At 42.2% G+C, this 19835-nt stretch overlaps 1 protein-coding gene across 4 annotated transcripts in view; it reads right to left on the bottom strand.

Moving 5' to 3' along the window:
- cacna1bb (calcium channel, voltage-dependent, N type, alpha 1B subunit, b) overlaps window positions 1-19835 on the bottom strand; it is a 257510-nt gene that overhangs the window by 223061 nt on the left and 14614 nt on the right. For all 4 annotated transcript variants that reach the window (XM_050053130.1, XM_050053133.1, XM_050053132.1 and 1 more), the window contains 2 exons: window positions 19368-19473; window positions 13447-13586 (listed from right to left, as the gene is read on the bottom strand). In XM_050053130.1, the coding sequence (XP_049909087.1) occupies window positions 13447-13586; window positions 19368-19473 (246 nt within the window). The remainder of the gene's footprint in view (window positions 1-13446; window positions 13587-19367; window positions 19474-19835) is intronic.

The following is a 19835-nucleotide window of genomic DNA, read 5'->3' on the forward strand; positions in this document are numbered from 1 at the left end:
AGCAAAAGTGGCGTGGAGAAACATCACAGAGAACTAAAACAGGACTAACAGTATACATCCATGATAGTGGCTCTGTGAGGCTGTACTTTTTCTCAATATGCCCATGATACTAAAGGTGGATTTATACTTGTGCGTCAGCTCTATGCAGAGCCTACACGTGGCCTACGCCATTATGAGCATTTATATTTGTGCAGTGGTGTGGCTGTGTCACTCTGCAGTTATACCTCCAAAACACTAGTCAGTGATGGGGTTTCTGTGAAGTGCTGTAAAGTTTGGTTGATTCAAAACACACCTAAAACACACATCAAACATGGTTTAATAGCAACAATTTCAAACACAAGTACACAAATCAGCTTCACTATAACTCGCAGCATTCACAGGTAAAGCATTTGTCTTTTGCTGGACACATTTTCCCCACAAATACAACATGCTAATGTTTTTAGCAGAAGTCTATGGCATTTTACATTGTATAAATTAGCCTAGTGGCTAGCAAACTTTTCCTCTACTCATATAAAACCAGGGACAACAGCAACATTTAACAAAGGTAACGTTATATAATTCAGCTCCATTACAACTCACAAAGTTCACCACCAAAACAACTGTCTTAAACTAAACACATTTTCCAAACATATCTAACATGCTAACGTTATTAGCACAAGCCTATGGCATTTCTTCTCTTCATTTGAAGCCAGGGACAACAGCAACATTTAACAAAGGTAACGTTACAAAATTCAGCTTCATTACAGCTCACAACATTCACCAACATAACAACTGTCTTATACTAAACACGTTTTCCAAACAAATACAACATGCTAATGTTTTTAGCACAAGCCTATGGCATTTTACATTGTATAAATTAGCCTAGCGACTAGCAGACTTTTCCTCTACTCATATGAAGCCAGGATAAATCACACACAAGACTTAAATGCTATTTTTGTGGAGACTTTATTGTCTTCACAATTTATTGTTTCTTATTTGTGAAATAAGGTAAATAAAAGCTTTGTTTCCACTGAGGGAAATGGTTTCAGCTTACAAAAATAGCAACATGTGTTTCTAAGGAGGTGCACGTCAGGCTACGACATGGGTTATGGCGAAGGCTCTGCGTCAATGCAGAAGTATAAATCCCGCTTAAGGCAATGTGGTTGTCTGAGCTAAATGCTAACACTGTCATGCTAAAATGTTCACAACAATGAATGTATATAAAGATGCACAACGCATCTCCACTTCCTCCCACTGTACAAAAATTAAGCCAAATTATCCTGTATAGGGCTTCTGCCATCTTGCACTGGTGATGTCATTTGAAGACAGAAAAAAAAATCAGGGATCACCAGAGTCATTAGAATTCATTAGGACAGTGAATGCCTGTGCAAAATTCCATGGCAATCCATCCAGTAGTTGCTGAGATACTTCAGTTTGTGCTAATAATGTAGACTGACAGACCGTCACTGCCGTCCATAGAGCCATGCACAGCTTAAAATATTCAGAAACAGATTTGATATGGGATTCAAGACAAATGCAGCTTTTACAAGAGCAGATCTGCAGTGTAGTAATGTATAACACACACAGTGTATAGACACAAACACAAAGCCAGTCCATATCAAGCACACCTGTAACTTCAGCAAGGCCCGGACTGTCAGACTGAGCTGATGATCAGACAGCAGCATTTTGGCAGACCTTCAAAGGGAACATTTATTCATGCAACCGGGCGCAGGCATAAGCTAAAGTGACCCAACCTCTGTAGTGTCTGCGACTACACTTTGAGGTCTCCCATTGTGGTAGCCCCCGTCGCCCGAGAGGCACATGAAAGGAAATCAAAACTTTGAAGTCGACACAAGCGCCGACTCTCGCCCTGGCCACTTAGGGCTCGTAAATCAAACATACAGATAAATAAATAAAAACAACTGCCCTGGCTTTTGTTTCCCTGGAGATGACAGTGGGATTATTGTTCTCTGTGACTTCAGCCGGGAGCCGTAGATTGCGGTTGCCATAGTGTTTGCACGGGCAGTAAAAGGCCATTTGAGGCTTCGGTCAATAACAGCATTCAAAGGCCAGGAGGCAGAGGAGGTTAAAAGGACTGAGCCATTCAGATGTTACTCACAGACATTAACAACAAAACATTTAGACGTATATAAAGTGCACATATTACATTAGTAGCAGTACATTTATTCCAAACTTTAAACACATCAATTCTGTATTGAGCTTGATGTAAATCCAGCTGTGTACCGTGCCTTTGGCCTCTTTTAATATCCTACCCGAATGACTGAGAATCTCTAAATGTCCTCTTTGTAAAAGCATATATGTACAGTAAGTGCATAAATAGCTTTGCTCCTGAGCGAATCTCTAAACTGATCATAATGTTTAATGGCAAAGGAGCAGCAGCCAGGCGAGCAATAAATGTAGCGTTCCACTGCACAATGCAAACACACGTCGCATCTGCCACTGCATACAGTTACAACAAATAGAGACATGAATATACATATGCACACAGTGTGCTTTACCCTCAAAAGCCTTTAATACATTATATTACATCTGCTGCATTTCTCTTCCTCATGTAGCAGTGTGTACCTGCACTGCCCTTGTTAAATAATTACACATATAGAGCAAATAAATAAAATGCAAATTGTTATTCCTTCACATGTGAGAAGCTTGGTAATAGCCAATTAGTAACACTACAGATGTGGATGTATCTACTGAGATTACTACAGCCATTTAGTATTGCATTTCAATGTCACAGTTTCAAAAATGTTCTTGTACATCATAAAGTCTAAGGGTCCTATTTATCTATAGCACATGGTCGAAAGCAGTGGTTCCCAACTGGTGGGTCTCGGTCCAAAAGTGGATTACTGGTCCAACCTTAATGGACCAAAAGGGACTCACAAATGTGTCAAGTTTGTAAAAAACACTATTTATTTTTAAGTACAGTCAATTTCCAGCACAAAGCTTTTATTTTGAAGTGCCGTTTCCTGCTGTAGAGTGAGTGACTAACAGACAGCTACTTGACAGAGAAAAGCACAATGTTGAATATATTAAACTGTGTGGACCTTGAACTAATGACTAAGAAAAAATCTGGATGCCGTGGCTGGACCCATTGGGAACCACTGATCTAAAGTGTATGGCATAAGTAAATTAAGGGCGTGTCCAACTCCATTTTGCTAGTTAAACAGTGCATAAAGTAAGGCACAAGGGGCAAATAGTCGTATTTAGTCCTTTAATTAATCATAGGTGTGTTTTGGGTGTAATATTATTTCAACCAATCAGAGTCTCATCTCCTTTTCCCTTTAAAACTCAGATACTTTTGCAAGGGGTGCACTGGAGAAGCTGAGAGTAACGCCGGATTTCCACTGGATGCGTGTCCGTTACGGAACGGCAGCACTGGTTATCCGCTGCATGCTCCGCCGTCCGTCAATACCCACCGGCTGCGTTTGCTGTGCTCCGCCGGAAGACATCTCGGTGCACTGCCGTGATTAATATCTCCTCGTCCATGGTGTCAACGGGGTGAAATGACGTCTGAAAACCTCTGACCTGTTGACTTCAGGCCTGCCTCTGCCCATTATGTAGTTTTCAAGGTGTAGTGCAGGGAAATATGATCCGCGTGAACACTGTGTATTTTGTTGTGAAAATTAACCGGATGTTTTATCGTGTTTCTGTGCACGACTTCCTGCCCCGCACGACCTGCTCTGTGCTGAATTGCTGCGTTGTGCTCCGGCGTCCGGCAAAAATAGAAGTCCTGCGTATCGGTTGCGGAGGGCTCCGGAGTGCCGGAGCTGAGACAGAGCCGGAACGCAGCACAGCCGCAGCCGGTGGAAACACACACATTGACTAGTATTGAATCCTATCGGCTCCGCTGCCGTGCCGGAGCGGAGACGCAACCAACACGCATCTGGTGGAAATAGGCCGTAATGCAGTGACAGCCCTAATGTCACTGCAACAAATAGTGTTAGGCATTTAAGAAGCAAAACTAATGGCTGTAGTTTTAAACTTGACAGAGGAAAGAGAACTAAACTTTTAGCTTCTGAAATAACCAATGAAGTTAAGCTGCGTCTCGTGCGTAAATGGGCACATCGTCCCTCCTAATGGGGATGCATTGATGAAAAAATAAGCTGTAATTCTTATAGGCGTACTGAGATGTCAGAACAGCAGATGCTTTATTCAGTGAAACAAACAACAAAATGTCCTCCAACAGAACAATCAAAGGGCCGCCCTTTAAATGGCAGACAAATACTGCACCATTGACTTCAGACCAGATTTTTGTTGGTCAATGGTGCAATTACCTTCTGTTGCGTCAAAAAAACAATACCTCAAAATATCCAACACGCCCATGGGCGCACAGATGGGCGCAAGATACTTAGACAACATAGAAGCTGGCTGTGACAATGACAACTATGTCGGTCTGAAACTTGCGGTGACAGTTGCGCTACGCCGTGCGCCACTTTGCACCGGATGTAAGACAGGGCTCTTAGTGTGATCAAAAACTCTGTATGTCACTTTGTTTATGACGTTTCATTCCTCAAATCTTCATAAGGCAACTTTATCAGGACCAAAACATTGACGGACAATGTGCAGGATTCTTTGTTTCTTTGGGATTTGTGCGTCCATGACACTGGGGGTCAAGACACTTCCCACAATTCACCATGATAGTCCTTTCCTTAGACCCTGCCTCCTGTCTCTCTGGTTTGCACCTATCCTTCATCCAACTCCATCCCCAACACTGTCACACAAGTTTCCTTATTTTGTTGTCTCCGAGCCCAAACTGAAATACCCAGGTGATGCCGCTTCAGTAGACTCCACAAAGCTTCTCCAGAGCCACAGACAATATTAAAATCTGCCAATCCCGACTGATTACTCTCCATGGCCATGGTAGAAAGTGTTATTTATCACTTCTTTGGCTTTCTGAATATTAGCAACATTTCAAAATGTAAGAAACCACTTTTCTACACTCTCTAAAAAGTGTTAGCTGACGTGGTTCTCCCAGCTCCTGGCAGAGAAAACTTAAATTGACTCCTTTTGCATTTGCCCTCTGAAATTAGAACAAATGTGAGCGTCATTGAATCCCTTTCTTCTTTAGACTTTTTAATTTAATTCTTAGCCACTGAGTCATGATTCATACCGGCAAACCTTAATGCTCCAGAAGAGAAAATGGTTTTCAAAGTATCACAGGCTTCTCAACCAGTCTCTTCATGTCACAGACGCTGTCGAGCTCAGCGGGTGATTGGACGTGTCTGGCTTCTCATCAGGGCGCAGTGTTCCTGGGCTGGCCCGCTCGGCGTTCTATTGATTAGGCCTTTGGCAACCCGAGCAGATTTATTCTGTTATTAGGGGCTCCTAATGTCTGATCAGGACAGATTAAAGGTCTGCCTCTGCCTCCAGCTACACTATCATTTAGATCCTTTCATTAGGATTGGATGGCTGTATCGACATAATTATCTTGAGGACTGAGCACTGGAATTATGCAACAGGCAAAGAACTAATACTGATTCTTAGCAAACTGGAAAAGAGGTAAGTTATGTTGTTGACTTGAGTGATGTAATAAAGCAGAACTGAATATGTTTTAATTTCAAACAAAGCAGCATTATTTATTTCCCCTCTCGTAGCAGCCACAATCACATCTTCTCACAGTGTTTCCTAAATTAGATTTCTGACCGGCGGGATCAATAAAAACCCTCACCAGTCACTTTTGATTGATCACCCAGCATTTATAAAATAATTTTTTTATCAATCATTCATGCATCAATCGATAACATCCAGCTGTCGTCGTGCTAACGTTCGCCTGTCGGTTTCTCGCCTCTTATTCTCTTGCTGCTCAAAGTATTTCCTCTGAGTTATCATTTCATCTTTTATACTTTACTTAACTCTAATCACGATCACTAACTCCCGCCTGCAGGCTGCTCGTTCCCTCTGTGGACGACACAGGACAGAGCAGACACAGATTTTAACACCCAGGTGTGCAGTAAAGTTTAATCCTCTTAACTTCACTAAGGGAGGCTGGAAATCTGAGGACATGCTTAAATGTCTCCTCCGTCTTTTATCACTTGTCATCAGGACGATTTCTCCAAGGATCAGATTTTGCCGCGACCCAGTGAGCCGAACTGCGTCCGGCGGTGATCTGATTGATTTCGAATTGACGGGGGCTCGGCCAGGACACCTTACGCCCCCTCCCACCCCTTCCAAATCCCGCAGGAGCATGTCGAGCACAAAGCAAACAGAGCGTCACACACATACACACAGAAACCCCCGATCACGCGGAGGCACATTATCTGCTGCGGTTGCCTGGCAACCAAATGGAGACACACGTACACAACATAATGGTTAATTTGTATCCAGCTGTGTCAGCAATGGGTAGCCAAAACTGAAGAGCTATTTCTCCGGCTTCAGCTTCTGAAGAGAAGAAAAACTGAAACAAAAAGCGGATTTTAGATCCATGTCAGCCTGTAAATGATCAGATACAGCCTTTGGAATTCATCATCTGCTTAGATTATCTTAAATAAATACCTCAGTATGAATCAGAACATACTAACGATTAAAAAAATGAGCCAAAGTGCACAGCAAAATGCTAAGCAACAGTCTTGTATTGCAACTCGCGTGGCACTGAAAGCAGCTGGTGCGTCTCTCTGCATGAACATAGAGGAATTTGAGTGTGCCAACGTGCCTCTGTGTGATCTCAGCCTTACATTTAGAGAACGCCTTCTTTCATCTTCCACACATGAATTCTACCGCTGTGTAAGTATTGCAGGGGAACATTAAATCCAATCACAGCTCCAAACACTAGTGTGAAAGAAGAAGAGAAAAGGCATCTGGCTGTGGCTCGAAACAATAGAAGAAATGTTTTAAATGTGAACAGCAGTTTTCTGAGTGATGCATGAAGAGTAATATCAAGTTCTAATCTTTATTTACAAAGTAATTCAAAGGAACTGTGGTGATTTATCCCCATCTACCCTCTCCCCTCTCTTCATCTTGATCTGTCTGCTTTTCTCATCACATCAAACACTTGTGGTCACCACCTCTCTGCCATCTTTGTTCTGCTCCTCACTCAATATCCCTCTTGACTCATTTGTTTATTGACTTACTGAAACAGTCATTATTTACAGCACAAACCCAATCTGGATATCACACAGCACCGAGGCGGGACAATATCTCTCTGCTCATGAAGGTAGCAAAAGCAAGATGGACAGTTATCAGCATCAAGTTAACATGGATGACACAGACACGTTTCTCACATGATATGAGTGACTTGCAAATTTTACAAGTGCAAGGCGCTCCACAAGGACGTGCAGTGGGAAAAAGTAGCCAGCTAGGGGAAGTAGTCTGGAGGTATGTCCCCACCTAGTCTGAGTGGGCAGAAGTTCGCTGCATAGATCAGCCTCTCATTGGGCGGAACGAGCCACCCGCTGAAATCCCGCCCTACCACCTCCGGTTGTGTAGCAGTTTTCAACCGTTTTCAACACGTCCTTTACTAACTTTTGCGGTGTTTGATCTTGCGGGGATGTAGCCATTTTTCTGCCATGGTTCACGTCCTGTAGGCGATATTTTTGTGGGCGTGTTACACCAAAACCTGTTTCCCCCCGGCAATATTTTTGCAAGCGCACCGTTGCTGTGGCACCGCCCAGAACAATTATGATTGGTTGAAAGAAATACAAGCAGCCGGGGCGTTTTTTTCTTCTCCAATCTAAAAGTGAGAGTCGGCCCAGCCAGACCTTTCTTTTCTTGAGAAAGGTCTGGTGAGCAAGACTAGTCCCCACCCAAAGAAAAATGTTTGGCCATAAAATCTCAAATCTGTTGTCTCTGCTACACTCTAATACCACCTTTCCTTCATTCAACATTCATCATATACAGTGATTCTAATTATTGCAGAACTTAATGAGTTTGCCTACCCGATTGTAAACATGTTGTCAATGACTGTAAATGGGAATTTTAGCCCACACAGTCTGTACATGCTATTAATATTTAAAACCACTCCTATTCCTGACTAAATCATTAGACCATATTGATTTTTTTTATTTCTTTATTGACACCTTCACTGTAAGTTTTATCAGGACATGCAACAATGATGGTTAATGTGTTGTTTGTATTGACTGTAGAAACATAAATGTACTTACAGCTGCACTATATATTGTTTTTTATCATCATCACAATGTCAACTTGCTAAATAAACACATTGCATCGTAAAAGACTGTGATGTTGCACTCAGGGATTTTCTGAGTTAATTGACAGAGAGTATGAGTGTTCTTTTTATCGGTGCCTTTTGTGTCCACTTCAGTGTTCAATTTGTTTTATTAAAGAATGTTGGAAAAAAAAGTCCTGTCATTTTCTAAATTCAACAAGCAATCTATTGTATTTTAGCAGGATATTGAAAGCAACAGAAAGGCACAACTGAGTACACTTTAATATTTGTTAATTTATCACAGGTAATATTCTTATTGAGATATTTAACAATGTTATTGCATATTTTTCTCATATTATGCAGCCATAAAGACACTCTTATTCAACGAAAATAAATACTTTTTAGGGGGAAACATGTTTTTAACCCATGTCTTATCTAGCCTGTGTGTGTTCTAAGGCATTTTAAACTGTAAAATGACAGTGTGAGGCCGAGGCGTAGCATACATTTTCCTCATAAATCACATAGGTCTGTTACTTTGACAACAGTGCCTGTTTTAGTGTGTGTTTGTGATGCCTCTTGATGGCTCTGCAGTAAAAAGGAGAAATGTAAATAAAGAGAAATTCATTCAGTCATTTGTTCATTAATTCAGCCCATAAACATTTCTGTAGTGTATATGGAAAATGCAGTGGACTTTTTAATGCTTATTCATCAATACTCGTCAAGTTGCTGCTGCCAGTGTTTCCCGAAGTAGCAATTATTCTGCTAATATTTGTTGAACACTGGAGACGACTGTCCACTCCAGGACACAACCTCTCAGCTGACCTCACACACACACATTCATAAGCCCCATTTCCACCAAACACTTTCGGTATGGTACCTTTGGAACCAAAAGTAACCCTTCGGACAGAAGGGGGTTTCCACCGCAAAATGTGGGTGGGGTTGTTTCACTCAATGCTCTGTCTAGCACTCACTGGCTACGGTTACATGATGGCTTCTGCAAATCATTCGGAATTAAAGTCTTTCCAGGTAGTTTACATGGGACGTATTCATTCCCAATGAGGGTTTACACGGGAGATCAGTTTAATCGCCTTTATTCAGGTCTGCGCAAGGTTTGGGGCAGGGAAGGTTTCTGATTGGATAGAGGGCGGGGCGGATGTTACATGTTTACGTTTACCGGAAGAAAACACTGTAGTCCTCGCTCCAGATAACAAGATGCTTGACGCCGCCGTTCTTAGTGCCTTTATCGGGCTTGTTTTGCTTATATTCTTGAAGCAGCAGTACAACAACAACCTTGTTCTTCTAATGCTTCATCTGTTGTGGAGGAGAAGGGAGGTAGAAGGTCGAAGAAGGGAGGTAGAAGACCGTGCTGTGGCGAATTGAAACCGGTGAGTGCAATGAGTCCGACTGCTCTGTCTCAGCCAGTTGCTATGCAGCCTGTTGCTATGCGCGCTACATACATCATCGCACCAGAAGGGCAAGGAAACGAGCATGCGCAGAAAGACCGGAATGAACATAAAGAGGAATGAGTGTATACATGCACACAAAATTCTTTCATTCGGGATGACAAACGAAATAAACCACCCCCTTTAATCGGATTTAATTTTCAATCGGAATGACCATTTACATGACCAATTTTAATCGGAATGGCCTTTCATTCCGATTAAAAGTGGAATTAAACTGTCCATGTGAACGTACTGACTGTATACCCTCATTACGGGTGACACAGATGGAATTCTGCACCTTCCCACTGGACTGCTCGGTGTACTAAAATGTACAGGCATGACGAATCACAACTTGTTAATCAAAACTATTCAAATAGTTTGGATTAAAACTTAACACAACACTCACATAACACAAACTTAATAAAACATCTGCGACATGAAACTCATGATGACACACACACGCACACACACGGATTCACAAGATGAAAACAATGTCAGCCCAGCTTTCACCGCTGGTAATACTGACGTAGCTGGCTGGACTTACAGGAGCAGTCAGCTGTTTGGCCAGCAGCCAGCCCTTAAAGAAAGCTCTACAAGTGGATTAATGGATTGCTTCTGCACTGTTGTACTTTTATCAAAGTAAAAATCAAACGTTTTATTAAGCAGTGGGAGTAAGTAGTGAGTTGCTCAACATTGATTAATACAGATGGAGCTTTCCAAGCTTCAGTGAGGAACCTTCTTAAGGTGTTGACTCTGGAAGAAGCCCTTCTTTGTACTGTTGTCCTCATTTACTTTACTTAAATGGGGCAATACACATTGAGTTGTGAATCTACCAAGTGTCCCTATCATGGGAAAAATACATTTCTAGAGACAACAGGGCAAAAACGAAGCAAGTGTCCCATCAGGATGCACCTTCAGATGAGGCAAGGTCACCGTGCTATTCAGCTGCCAACATGATGTGTTCCATTTGGACAGAAGCAAGTTGTGTTGATTTATAGCTAAAAGGGCACTTTGGCACTGAAAATGAGATAAATTATCATCAAGTGGGACAGGGTCGACATGACAAGCCAATCAACATTTCACAATTGTCTGATAATCTCCGACCACGATGAATGTGCCAGCGTGTGTATTTTACACGACTCCACCGCACAGGTGGGTATGTTACTGATAATGGATGCCAGCTATAAGCAGCTCCACAGGACGACATGATTGCTGTCTCTTTAAGGAAAGAGGAAGGGAAAAAAGGATTCTTATGCTGAAGCCAGGAGCAGGAGACACATAAAATCTACAGTTAGAAGGAATTGAAATTGAAATAAAACACACGAAACCTCTTGAAACACTCACTTGAAATAATTCTCCTTCTCCAACTTTCTGCTTAAAACTTTCTGCTCCCCATCAACAGTTAAAAGCAGTGAAGTCTCACCGACTCCCAGACAAAGATTCAAGGCTGCCTAAATTGAAATCCCAGCGGTAATCCCGCGGAACAATCGGCCTGACCGTTGCTCTGTCATTGACTTTTCATGACTCCTTTCTGATAATAAGAAACACAGGCCAATTACAAGTCTCCAAAGCCCCAGAGCCTGACAGCCTCCCTGCAGGGCAGCCACTCTTCTCTGAGCCCCACTAACAGCTGCTCAAGAAGAACTATAAAAGCATCTGTCACACAACTCTGGGGTCCACTTAGCTAATAACTTACACTGCCAACATGTACTTATTTCTGAGACACGTATATCAAATACAACACTTTATTGAAGTGTCCATTAGCTTTGCAGGAGCTTTTGAGTCGGTCTGGGCAATGTGACGCAAAAGTTTCTGTATTTCTTAAATTGTAAATTATCATCAACTGAATGCGGTGTTGCAATGTAAGGCCAAAAGCATGTGGACACCCTAACACCTAAACATGGTTGTAGAACATTCAAAAACTACAGTGTCTGTGCAGAATAGTCAAGTTTAACTACATCAAGCTGGAAAAACACTTCTTAAAAGGACCAAGGAACAGTTGCACAAAACACCTCAAGTTTTCCCCTCAAGTATGACACTTAATGCCTAATTTCTGCTTAGCTTGGGGAACTACTTAAGGGTGTTGCACAAAATCCCTTAAAAGGTTAACTTAGTTAAGGAAAAACAGGCATTTACTGAACTGAAAGAGATTTTATAGTGGTAAACTTCTTCAGTTTCCATGGAGACTCTCAAGCTTGTGATACCTGTTATCACCTCACAAAGTTGGCCTATATATAATTTTGAAAAATGGCAAAAAGAAAAGAAGAAGACAAGAAAACCATATGGGTCAGAGGAGGAAAAGATTATACTTCTGGAGGACTACAATAAAAGGAGGCACATACCAAAAGGTACATTTGATGGCCAACAGCAAAAAGAAAACAACAAATGTGGAAGGAAACTGCAACAGAAATTAATTTAAGTTAAATCTATAGTGTAAAAACAATTGCTCACCATTGAGCATACCTATTTGGTTCTCCCAGTTGCCATAAAAGCAGCCTAAGATAGAGTCAAAGGTACCTTATGTTTTTTTTCCCTTACTTTGTTTGCTAAGGTCTTTTGCACAACAGGGGGTTCTTAAGTGGGATTTATACTTTTGCATCAGCTCTATGCAGACCATAGCCATGCAAGTTGCCTACGCCATTGTGAGCATTTATACTTGTGCGGTGGTGTGTCTGTCTGCAGTTTCACCTCCACAACACTAGTTGGCGGTGTGGTGTCTATGAAGTGCTGTAAAGTTTAGTTGATAAAAAACACACATTAAACATGGCTTAATAGCAACAATTTCAAACACAAGTGCACAAATCAGCTTCACTATAACTCGCAGCATTCACAGACAAAGCACTTGTCTTTATCTGGACACATTTTCCCCACAAATACAACATGCTAATGTTTTTAGCACAAGCCTATGGCACTTTACATTGTATAAATTAGCATAGTGGCTAGCAAACTTTTCCTCTACTCATATGAAGCCAGGGACAACAGCAACATTTAACAAAGGTAATGTTACATAATTTGGCTCCATTACAGCTCACAAAGTTCACCACCAAAACAACTGTCCTATACTAAACACGTTTCCAAACATATATAACATGCTAACGTTATTAGCACAAGCCTATGGCATTTTACATTGTATAAATCAGCCTAGCGACTAGCAGAGATTTCCTCTACTCATATGAAGCCAGGATAAATCACACAAAAGACTTAAAATGCTATTTTTGGGGGGCTATACTGTCTTCACAATTTATTGTTTCTTATGTGTGAAATAAAAGTACATAAAAGCTTCATTTCGTTGACGGAAATGGTTTCAGCCTCCAAAAACAGGCAGGAGGTACATTTTTAGGGAGGTGCATGTCAGGCTATGATGTAGGGTACGGGCACTTAAGTATGAGACTAAGATAAGGAGAAAACCTTAGAAAGTTAAGTTAACAATTTATGGAAACCCTGAGGCAGAGACTTAAGGATGTTTTGTGCAACAAATTTTCTTTTAAGGAAACCCTAACTCTGACTTTATGGTAAATCTTAACTTAAGTCATTTTGTGCATCCAGCCACAGGCTGTGTGCACTGAGGCACAGAAAGGGCCTCCCTTAAACTGTCACCACAAGGTTGGAAGCCACAAAGTATGTGTATAGCATGTCCATATAGTGTAGTCCAGTGACAGTGTTGAAACTAAGGACAGAAGTGGAAAGGCCAAAACAACAAATGTTCACTGTGACACTCTTTCACATCTTGTACAGGCTTGTGTTACTTGTTGAATAATGACAAATGCTCGTAGGCAGACGCTCTAACTGCAAGAAGGTGATTCCACTACACTCCCTCTCAAGGCGCTCACAGATACACACAAAAGAAACCACTCTCTCACTGATGACTTCCATCTGCAGCTGACACCCAGCGGGCGAGGGACTCACCCGGTGAGGACGACCACGAAGTCCATTACATTCCAGCCGTTGCGGAGGTATGAGCCTTTGTGAAATGCGAAGCCCAAGGCGATGATCTTAATGGCAGCCTCGAAACAGAATATTCCAATAAAGTAGGGCTCTGTGTCGTCCTACGGAGAGACAGAGAAAATCACAGTGGGAATGAGAGTGACAGAGGAAGCTCTTTTTGTTGGAGGTCAGAGAGTGGTTAATGAAGCGTTCAGTGAAAGAGAGAGAGGGGGTAAGTAAAAGAAAGAAATAAAGAAAGATGGCTCCTTTCACTTCTTGCAGGAACATGAACAGAAGTGCGGGGAGTGGAGCCCTCTTCTTTAGATGAAAAGAGAGTAAATACAGTGAAAACAAATATTCACACACACAGCATGATCTTAAGGGCAATGGTGGAGCCTCAGGCCTCAAACATCTAAAATAAACTAACTTCAATTTATGGTAGCACATTTTAGGCAGGGGTTGGGGTTTATTTGTGCATCGTTACACCAGAGAAGTTGATACAAGTGGGACTAGGGCTTCGCAAAAGCAGGGGGGCTCTCTGGCTGAATACTGGGGTGACTAAGCCAACCAGAGGGGCGCTTGGATATTTGGGCCAAATAGTGGGGTACCTGGGTCAAACAAAGCAACCACTGGGCCAGGAAGAGGTGTACTTGAGCTAACCTGAGGGGAACTGGGTCAAAAGAACAGGAGTGCTTGAGCTGATATGTGGGGTATTTGTGACACCAACAAAGGCACTTGCACTTCTCTTGCATGACGTCAGGGTACAATGAAGCGTGGAAGTGGAAGGGACTTGGAGCAAAAAGAAGGGCATGTGGGGGCTTTTGGGGCCAACCAGAAGTGCATGGGCACTGGCTGGCCACTTGGGCACAAGAGGGGAATTGGGCCTCTTAGGTTAGAATTTGGGCCAACCAAGAGGGAACTTGGGCAAATATAAAGCATGGAAGTGGGAGGTACTTAGGGACAACAGGGGCCAATCAGAAGGAAAACTGGGCCAACTTAAATGGGTACTTCGGCCTCTTTTTTGCCCCGTGGCTAATTTCTTTGACCCAGGTACCCCACTGGTTGGCCCAAACAGTGTGATCTCATTCCCAGGTTGTCAGATACTTACGCTTTGTCACGCCCCTTGGCTGTGATACCAGCGCCCTTTGGTATGTCTATGAGACACACCAGACTTTGAACTAAATCCAATGTAAATCCATCTGGGGGAATATTTGATGCCCATATGAAACAATGTGAAACCATGGCTGTAGCCTTTCCCAGCTGACATTGGGTGAGAGGCGGGGTACACCCTGGAATAGATCGCCAGACTATTACAGGGCTGACATATAGAGACAAACAACCATTCATGCTCACATTTACACATTTACATTAGCTCCTATGGGCAATTTACAGTAGAACCACCACTTAACCTAACCTGCATGTCTTTGGACTGTGGAGGGAAGCTGGAGTACCTGGAGAGGGTCCACTCTGACAAGGGACAAGCATGCCAACTCTGCACACCCTGGGGTTCAAGCCCCCCACCCTGGATTCGAACCAGGAACCGTCTTGCTCAGAGGGAATAATGCTCGCCAAGTACCACCATGCCATCGGTATCAGGACATGTTGGCCCAAATATCCAAGCACTGGTTGACTCAAGTATCCCACTGGTTGGCTTGGTTCCCCCATGCTCCGGCAGAGAACACCTCTGCTCTCTTCTGCAAGGTTCTAGCCAACCTCTCTGAACCCTAACCCTACCTAAAATCTACTCTAATCAATTGAAGTTAATTACTTTATTTGATATTTTTGAATGAATTAAATGAGCAGGCTTGAGACTCCACTGAACCAGATAGTTACCATGCCAGAAATACAGCATGGAATCGGCGGACACTTGAAGCAACCATAAGGGCACTTGGGGGCCTCTTGGTCCAACAATAGGGGTAAAAATAATAGCAGTTAAGGTAACAGGAAGGGCATGTGTACAGAACAAAGGGGCACCTGAGCCATTCAAGTGCCCCTCTGGTGTGACATTAGGGCAAACATGAAGCATTGATGGTGGAATTGGGCGGTACCTGGTGTAAAAGTGCTGCTCAAGTGTGAAATTAGGGCAAATCAAACGCACATTAACCCAGTAGGACAAAGACATTCCTGTTTGAAAGAGCACTTTGGCACTGAGAGCATACGCACAACACACATGACTGCACATGATTGATTTCAACGCTCTGCATCATTCCCTAAAAGTGTCAAACAATCAACAGTGTGTCACAGTTTGATCATTTGCACTGCGAGGGCAGCTTAACCCTGGGCCTCGTTGTGAGTAAGGGAGCTGAATCAGGCGTGTATGACATGACACTTTTTCCTTTGCCTCCATTAGTATCTGCAAGAGCTTGGGGCAATGTACGGGGCATGAGCAGAAGATATCTCACGCCTACGCTAACCTCTCTCCCCCTTGATTTTTTTCTCCCTCGCTCCCAGCATACTACAACCTGACAGACAGTGTCCCCAACCCCCAGCATCACCCAGCCTACAACATAAATAATCACGTAAAAGCAGTGTGACAGGCCTGAGCGCTATCAGAAATGTGACCTTTTCTATAACACTGGCTGACTACAGTGAACATCCAGAGATAATGTATGTTGGACGAGAGTCGGTGTATCAAGCGCGGAGGCTGTGGTGGGAAAATAATGACAGTTTTTTTTTTTGTTGTTGAGAAGCAGATAAGCTGTTCCAAGAAGAGAAGCCGTAGGAGCCTGCAACATTTCAACGACAGGCATTCAATGTGTCATACAGTATATTCATTTTGGCATGCAATACAAAGATTCAACAAAAAGAAAACAATTGAATGTGTTACATAATGATGGAGCCAGAGGGCTGCCTGGATAAATGTCTGTACTAGTATTGTGTTAACATCTATTATACATACATCTAAAATACTCCTGAATTATAAATACACTTTCGGAAAACGGCTGGGGAAATCCCCAAGGATCATCGCACTAAAGACCAGCAATGGATCTGAAATATTGTTACTAAACAGCTTCTATCATCGCCTCCACTTGCAGCACGCCTCCTACTCTGTTGACAGAGCTTCATAAATAATAGCTGATCCCTTGTTCTAATTAAAAGGCTTCTTGTTGTATTACATCCTCGAGGTGGAGGAGGCAAGGAGAGGATGCTTGTTTTCTCCTTTGTGTAGCCACTCTAATCACTTTCTCAGGTGCTACCTTTTTGTTTCCCTAGCTGTAACATCTTCGCCGATGAATTTGCATCGCGGCCGCCGAGATCATTCAAAACAGGAGCAGGTGGCTGAATATGAGAGGAATTCATTGACTGTTTCCACATCAAGCTGTTGCTCTTTGTAACACTCTCTGGCTCTCTATTTAAAGGCAAACTCCCCTGAGCTACAACACCCTCCAGAAGAAGAAGAGCAAAGTGCTGAACCATGAAGCTACATGCTACTGAGTTTGTTTTTTTTCTCCCTGGTACACAGGGCGGGAGGTGCCACTTGACCTCCCCATGCAGCAGTCTCTTTGGCTTTTCTCTGATACTGTTTAGCTATGCGACATGACTGTCGCAGTTCAAATGTTGGTTTAAACTGAGAAGCTGGGGGAGCAGCATGGCTCAATGAGAGGTTCTGCTTACTTACAAGATACGAGATGGAGGAAAAGAAAACAAAGGCAAACACTATTAAAGGGACAGTGTACCCCCCACATCAAAAATACATATTTTCCCTCTTATCTGTAGTGCTGTATATCAGTCTACATTGTTTTAGTGTGAGTTGCCAAGTGTTGGAGATATCAGTTGTAGAGATGTCTGCCTTCTCTCCAATATAATGCAACTAGATGGCACGTGGTTTGTGGTGCTCAAAGCGCCAAAAAAATCAGGCTGTTCTCATGCACTGTTCGTCTATTTATCTTTGAAAAGTAATGCACAATAATTTGTATATACCTCACACAATGATGGGGCAGTACTGCACTTATAGGTTAACCCACATAATTAGGAAGACTGCCATTACATATTAAATGTGCTGATGGGAAAAGTAGTATTAAGATCAAAAGTCCATGTAAGGAGGTAAGTTAAGGCGGTGGATTGGTCAAACAAGACAGGACTTTCCCCCAGGAAACCGGTGTTGGAAACCAAGTGAACTCTTGAGTTATTTTAAGGTAACTACGTCCTAACCATGTTTCTTTTCCTAAACCTACCCTTAGTAACTTTGCCTAAATCTAACCTATGTGACTTTACATTAAGAATAACATAACTTTTTTCTTCTAGGAAATGTCAAAGATTTGAAACTAAATCACAACTCTACGAAATTTATTGATATACATGGACATACATGGACATCAGAAATTATGATTTGTATGCCCCTAGAGATCACATACGTCCTGAAAAACAGATATGATGCCTTTTTAAAGATTTGGCAGCCTTTCATTAGATATATATAGAAACACTGCTTTTATCAACCGTGGACTCACTGTAAACTCTGTACTGGCTCCATTGTAAACTAAAAGTAACGTCCAGATACAATGGTTGAGATATCTTAGTGACAAGAGAGTCACAAAATAGATACATTCTTTTTGTTTTTTTGTTTGTTTTTTGTTTGTTTTTTAGAAGGGAATAGGTTGTGATGTTCATGCTAAATTGAAAAACTTAAAATATAAAGAATAAGGTCATTCATGGGGCACTGATTCAGTAGATATCATATAAACCGTTGTATGATAAGTTGAAAAAACAGCAACGTCTCTTTTCAGAAATCATGACCCAGTTACTCAAGATAATCCACAGACCTTGTTGTGAGCAGTTTCATGTAGGAACTATCTTCTTTCTACCGAACCACACCCACCAGCCGCATCACTTAGCAGAAAAAAGCGTGCATCTACTGCTAGCTCATCTAGCACCAATGAGCTAGCTACTAGCTACACCTCAGCCAAAGAGGACGCCATTAATGTTTACATCTCACGCACAAGCACAAGCCTCTCATCCATGAGTAGATGCACATTTCTACAGGTTGAAAAGGTTGGCAGGTGTAGTTTGGTAGAGAGAAAATAGTTCCTACATGAAACTGCTCACAACAAGGTCTGTGGATTATCTTGAGTAACCAGGTCATGATTTCTGGAAACAGACATCGCTGTTGGGTTTTCCAAATGTATTTTTTTTGGCGTTTTGAGCACCACAATCTGAGTGCCATCTAGTTCCATTACACTGGAGAGAAGGCAGACATCTTTACAGCTGATATCTCAACACTAAGCAATTCACACCAAAACCATCTAGAGCAGGGGTAGGCAACCTGTGGCTCCGGAGCCACATGTGGCTCTTTAGCCCCTGTCCAGTGGCTCCTTGAGCCTTTGAGAAAAGAATTCTATGGAAATTCATTCTATGAAACCAAATGTTGCTGAATCTCGATAGCAGTGGCTGGTTAGCTATGGATGCCAAATCCAAAAAAGTAAATTGAATAAAATAGAGAATGTAGTAGTGCGTGGACAAATTTGTTTGCTCTCACTGCCAGCTCTGCAAAATTTAAGTACCAAATAATCATAAATAGTGCCCTGCACAGTGTCCACCTTGTGGTAAAACATATTAACAAATGCTTATTTAGACCATAAGTATACGCTAATTTAGACTTAATAGGCTATTTACCTTGATTATAAGGCTCAAACATGTTTTGCGGCTCCACACAGATTTTTTCAAATTATTCTTGGTCAAAAATGGCTCTTTTAATGGCAAAGGCTGCAGACCCATGATCTAGACTGATAAACAGCTCCACAGATGAGAGGAAAAATACGCTTATTTGATTTTAAGGTCAACTGTCCCTTAAACTTCAGGGGGAGGGCACCTTTGATTACTCCCCTATCTGTCTGACAGGCTGTTAAAAGCTCTGTGTCTACAAGAAGTGACGTCAAAGAAAGATAGATGCACGTTGAAGCACTTACCAGGCGTTCTGACATGGGCGTCTTGTCGCTGGCAGGCAGATGCTGCTCCAGGGCCAAGACGATGCAGTTGGCAATAATTGTAGCTAGGATCATGTACTCAAATGGAGTGTGAGGGTTAAGGAGCAGTTGGAAAAGAGACAGTAGCATTCATTTCATTTCACAGCTAAATCATAGATTATATGCCCTTATGGGATGTTTAAAGACCTACTCTTCAATCAGTATGAATGTATTTGTGACTAATCATAGCAGACAACATTAAATTGTACAGAAAACAAATTATCCTGCAGGTTGCTGTATGAAAAATGCCCCTAAACATAAATTTGGACGTCTTCTATCCACTAAAGCATGAAACTTCCATCAGGCTGTGGTTGAAGGCTTTCCAGAAAGAAAGCATCCTATACATGCGCTCATGATCCTTCCAGATGGTTGACCATTTCCAACCATTTTCAATGGTTGGCTCATTCTGCA

Source organism: Epinephelus moara, chromosome 9 (genome assembly GCF_006386435.1).
Source record: "Epinephelus moara isolate mb chromosome 9, YSFRI_EMoa_1.0, whole genome shotgun sequence".
Taxonomy (NCBI): domain Eukaryota; kingdom Metazoa; phylum Chordata; class Actinopteri; order Perciformes; family Serranidae; genus Epinephelus; species Epinephelus moara.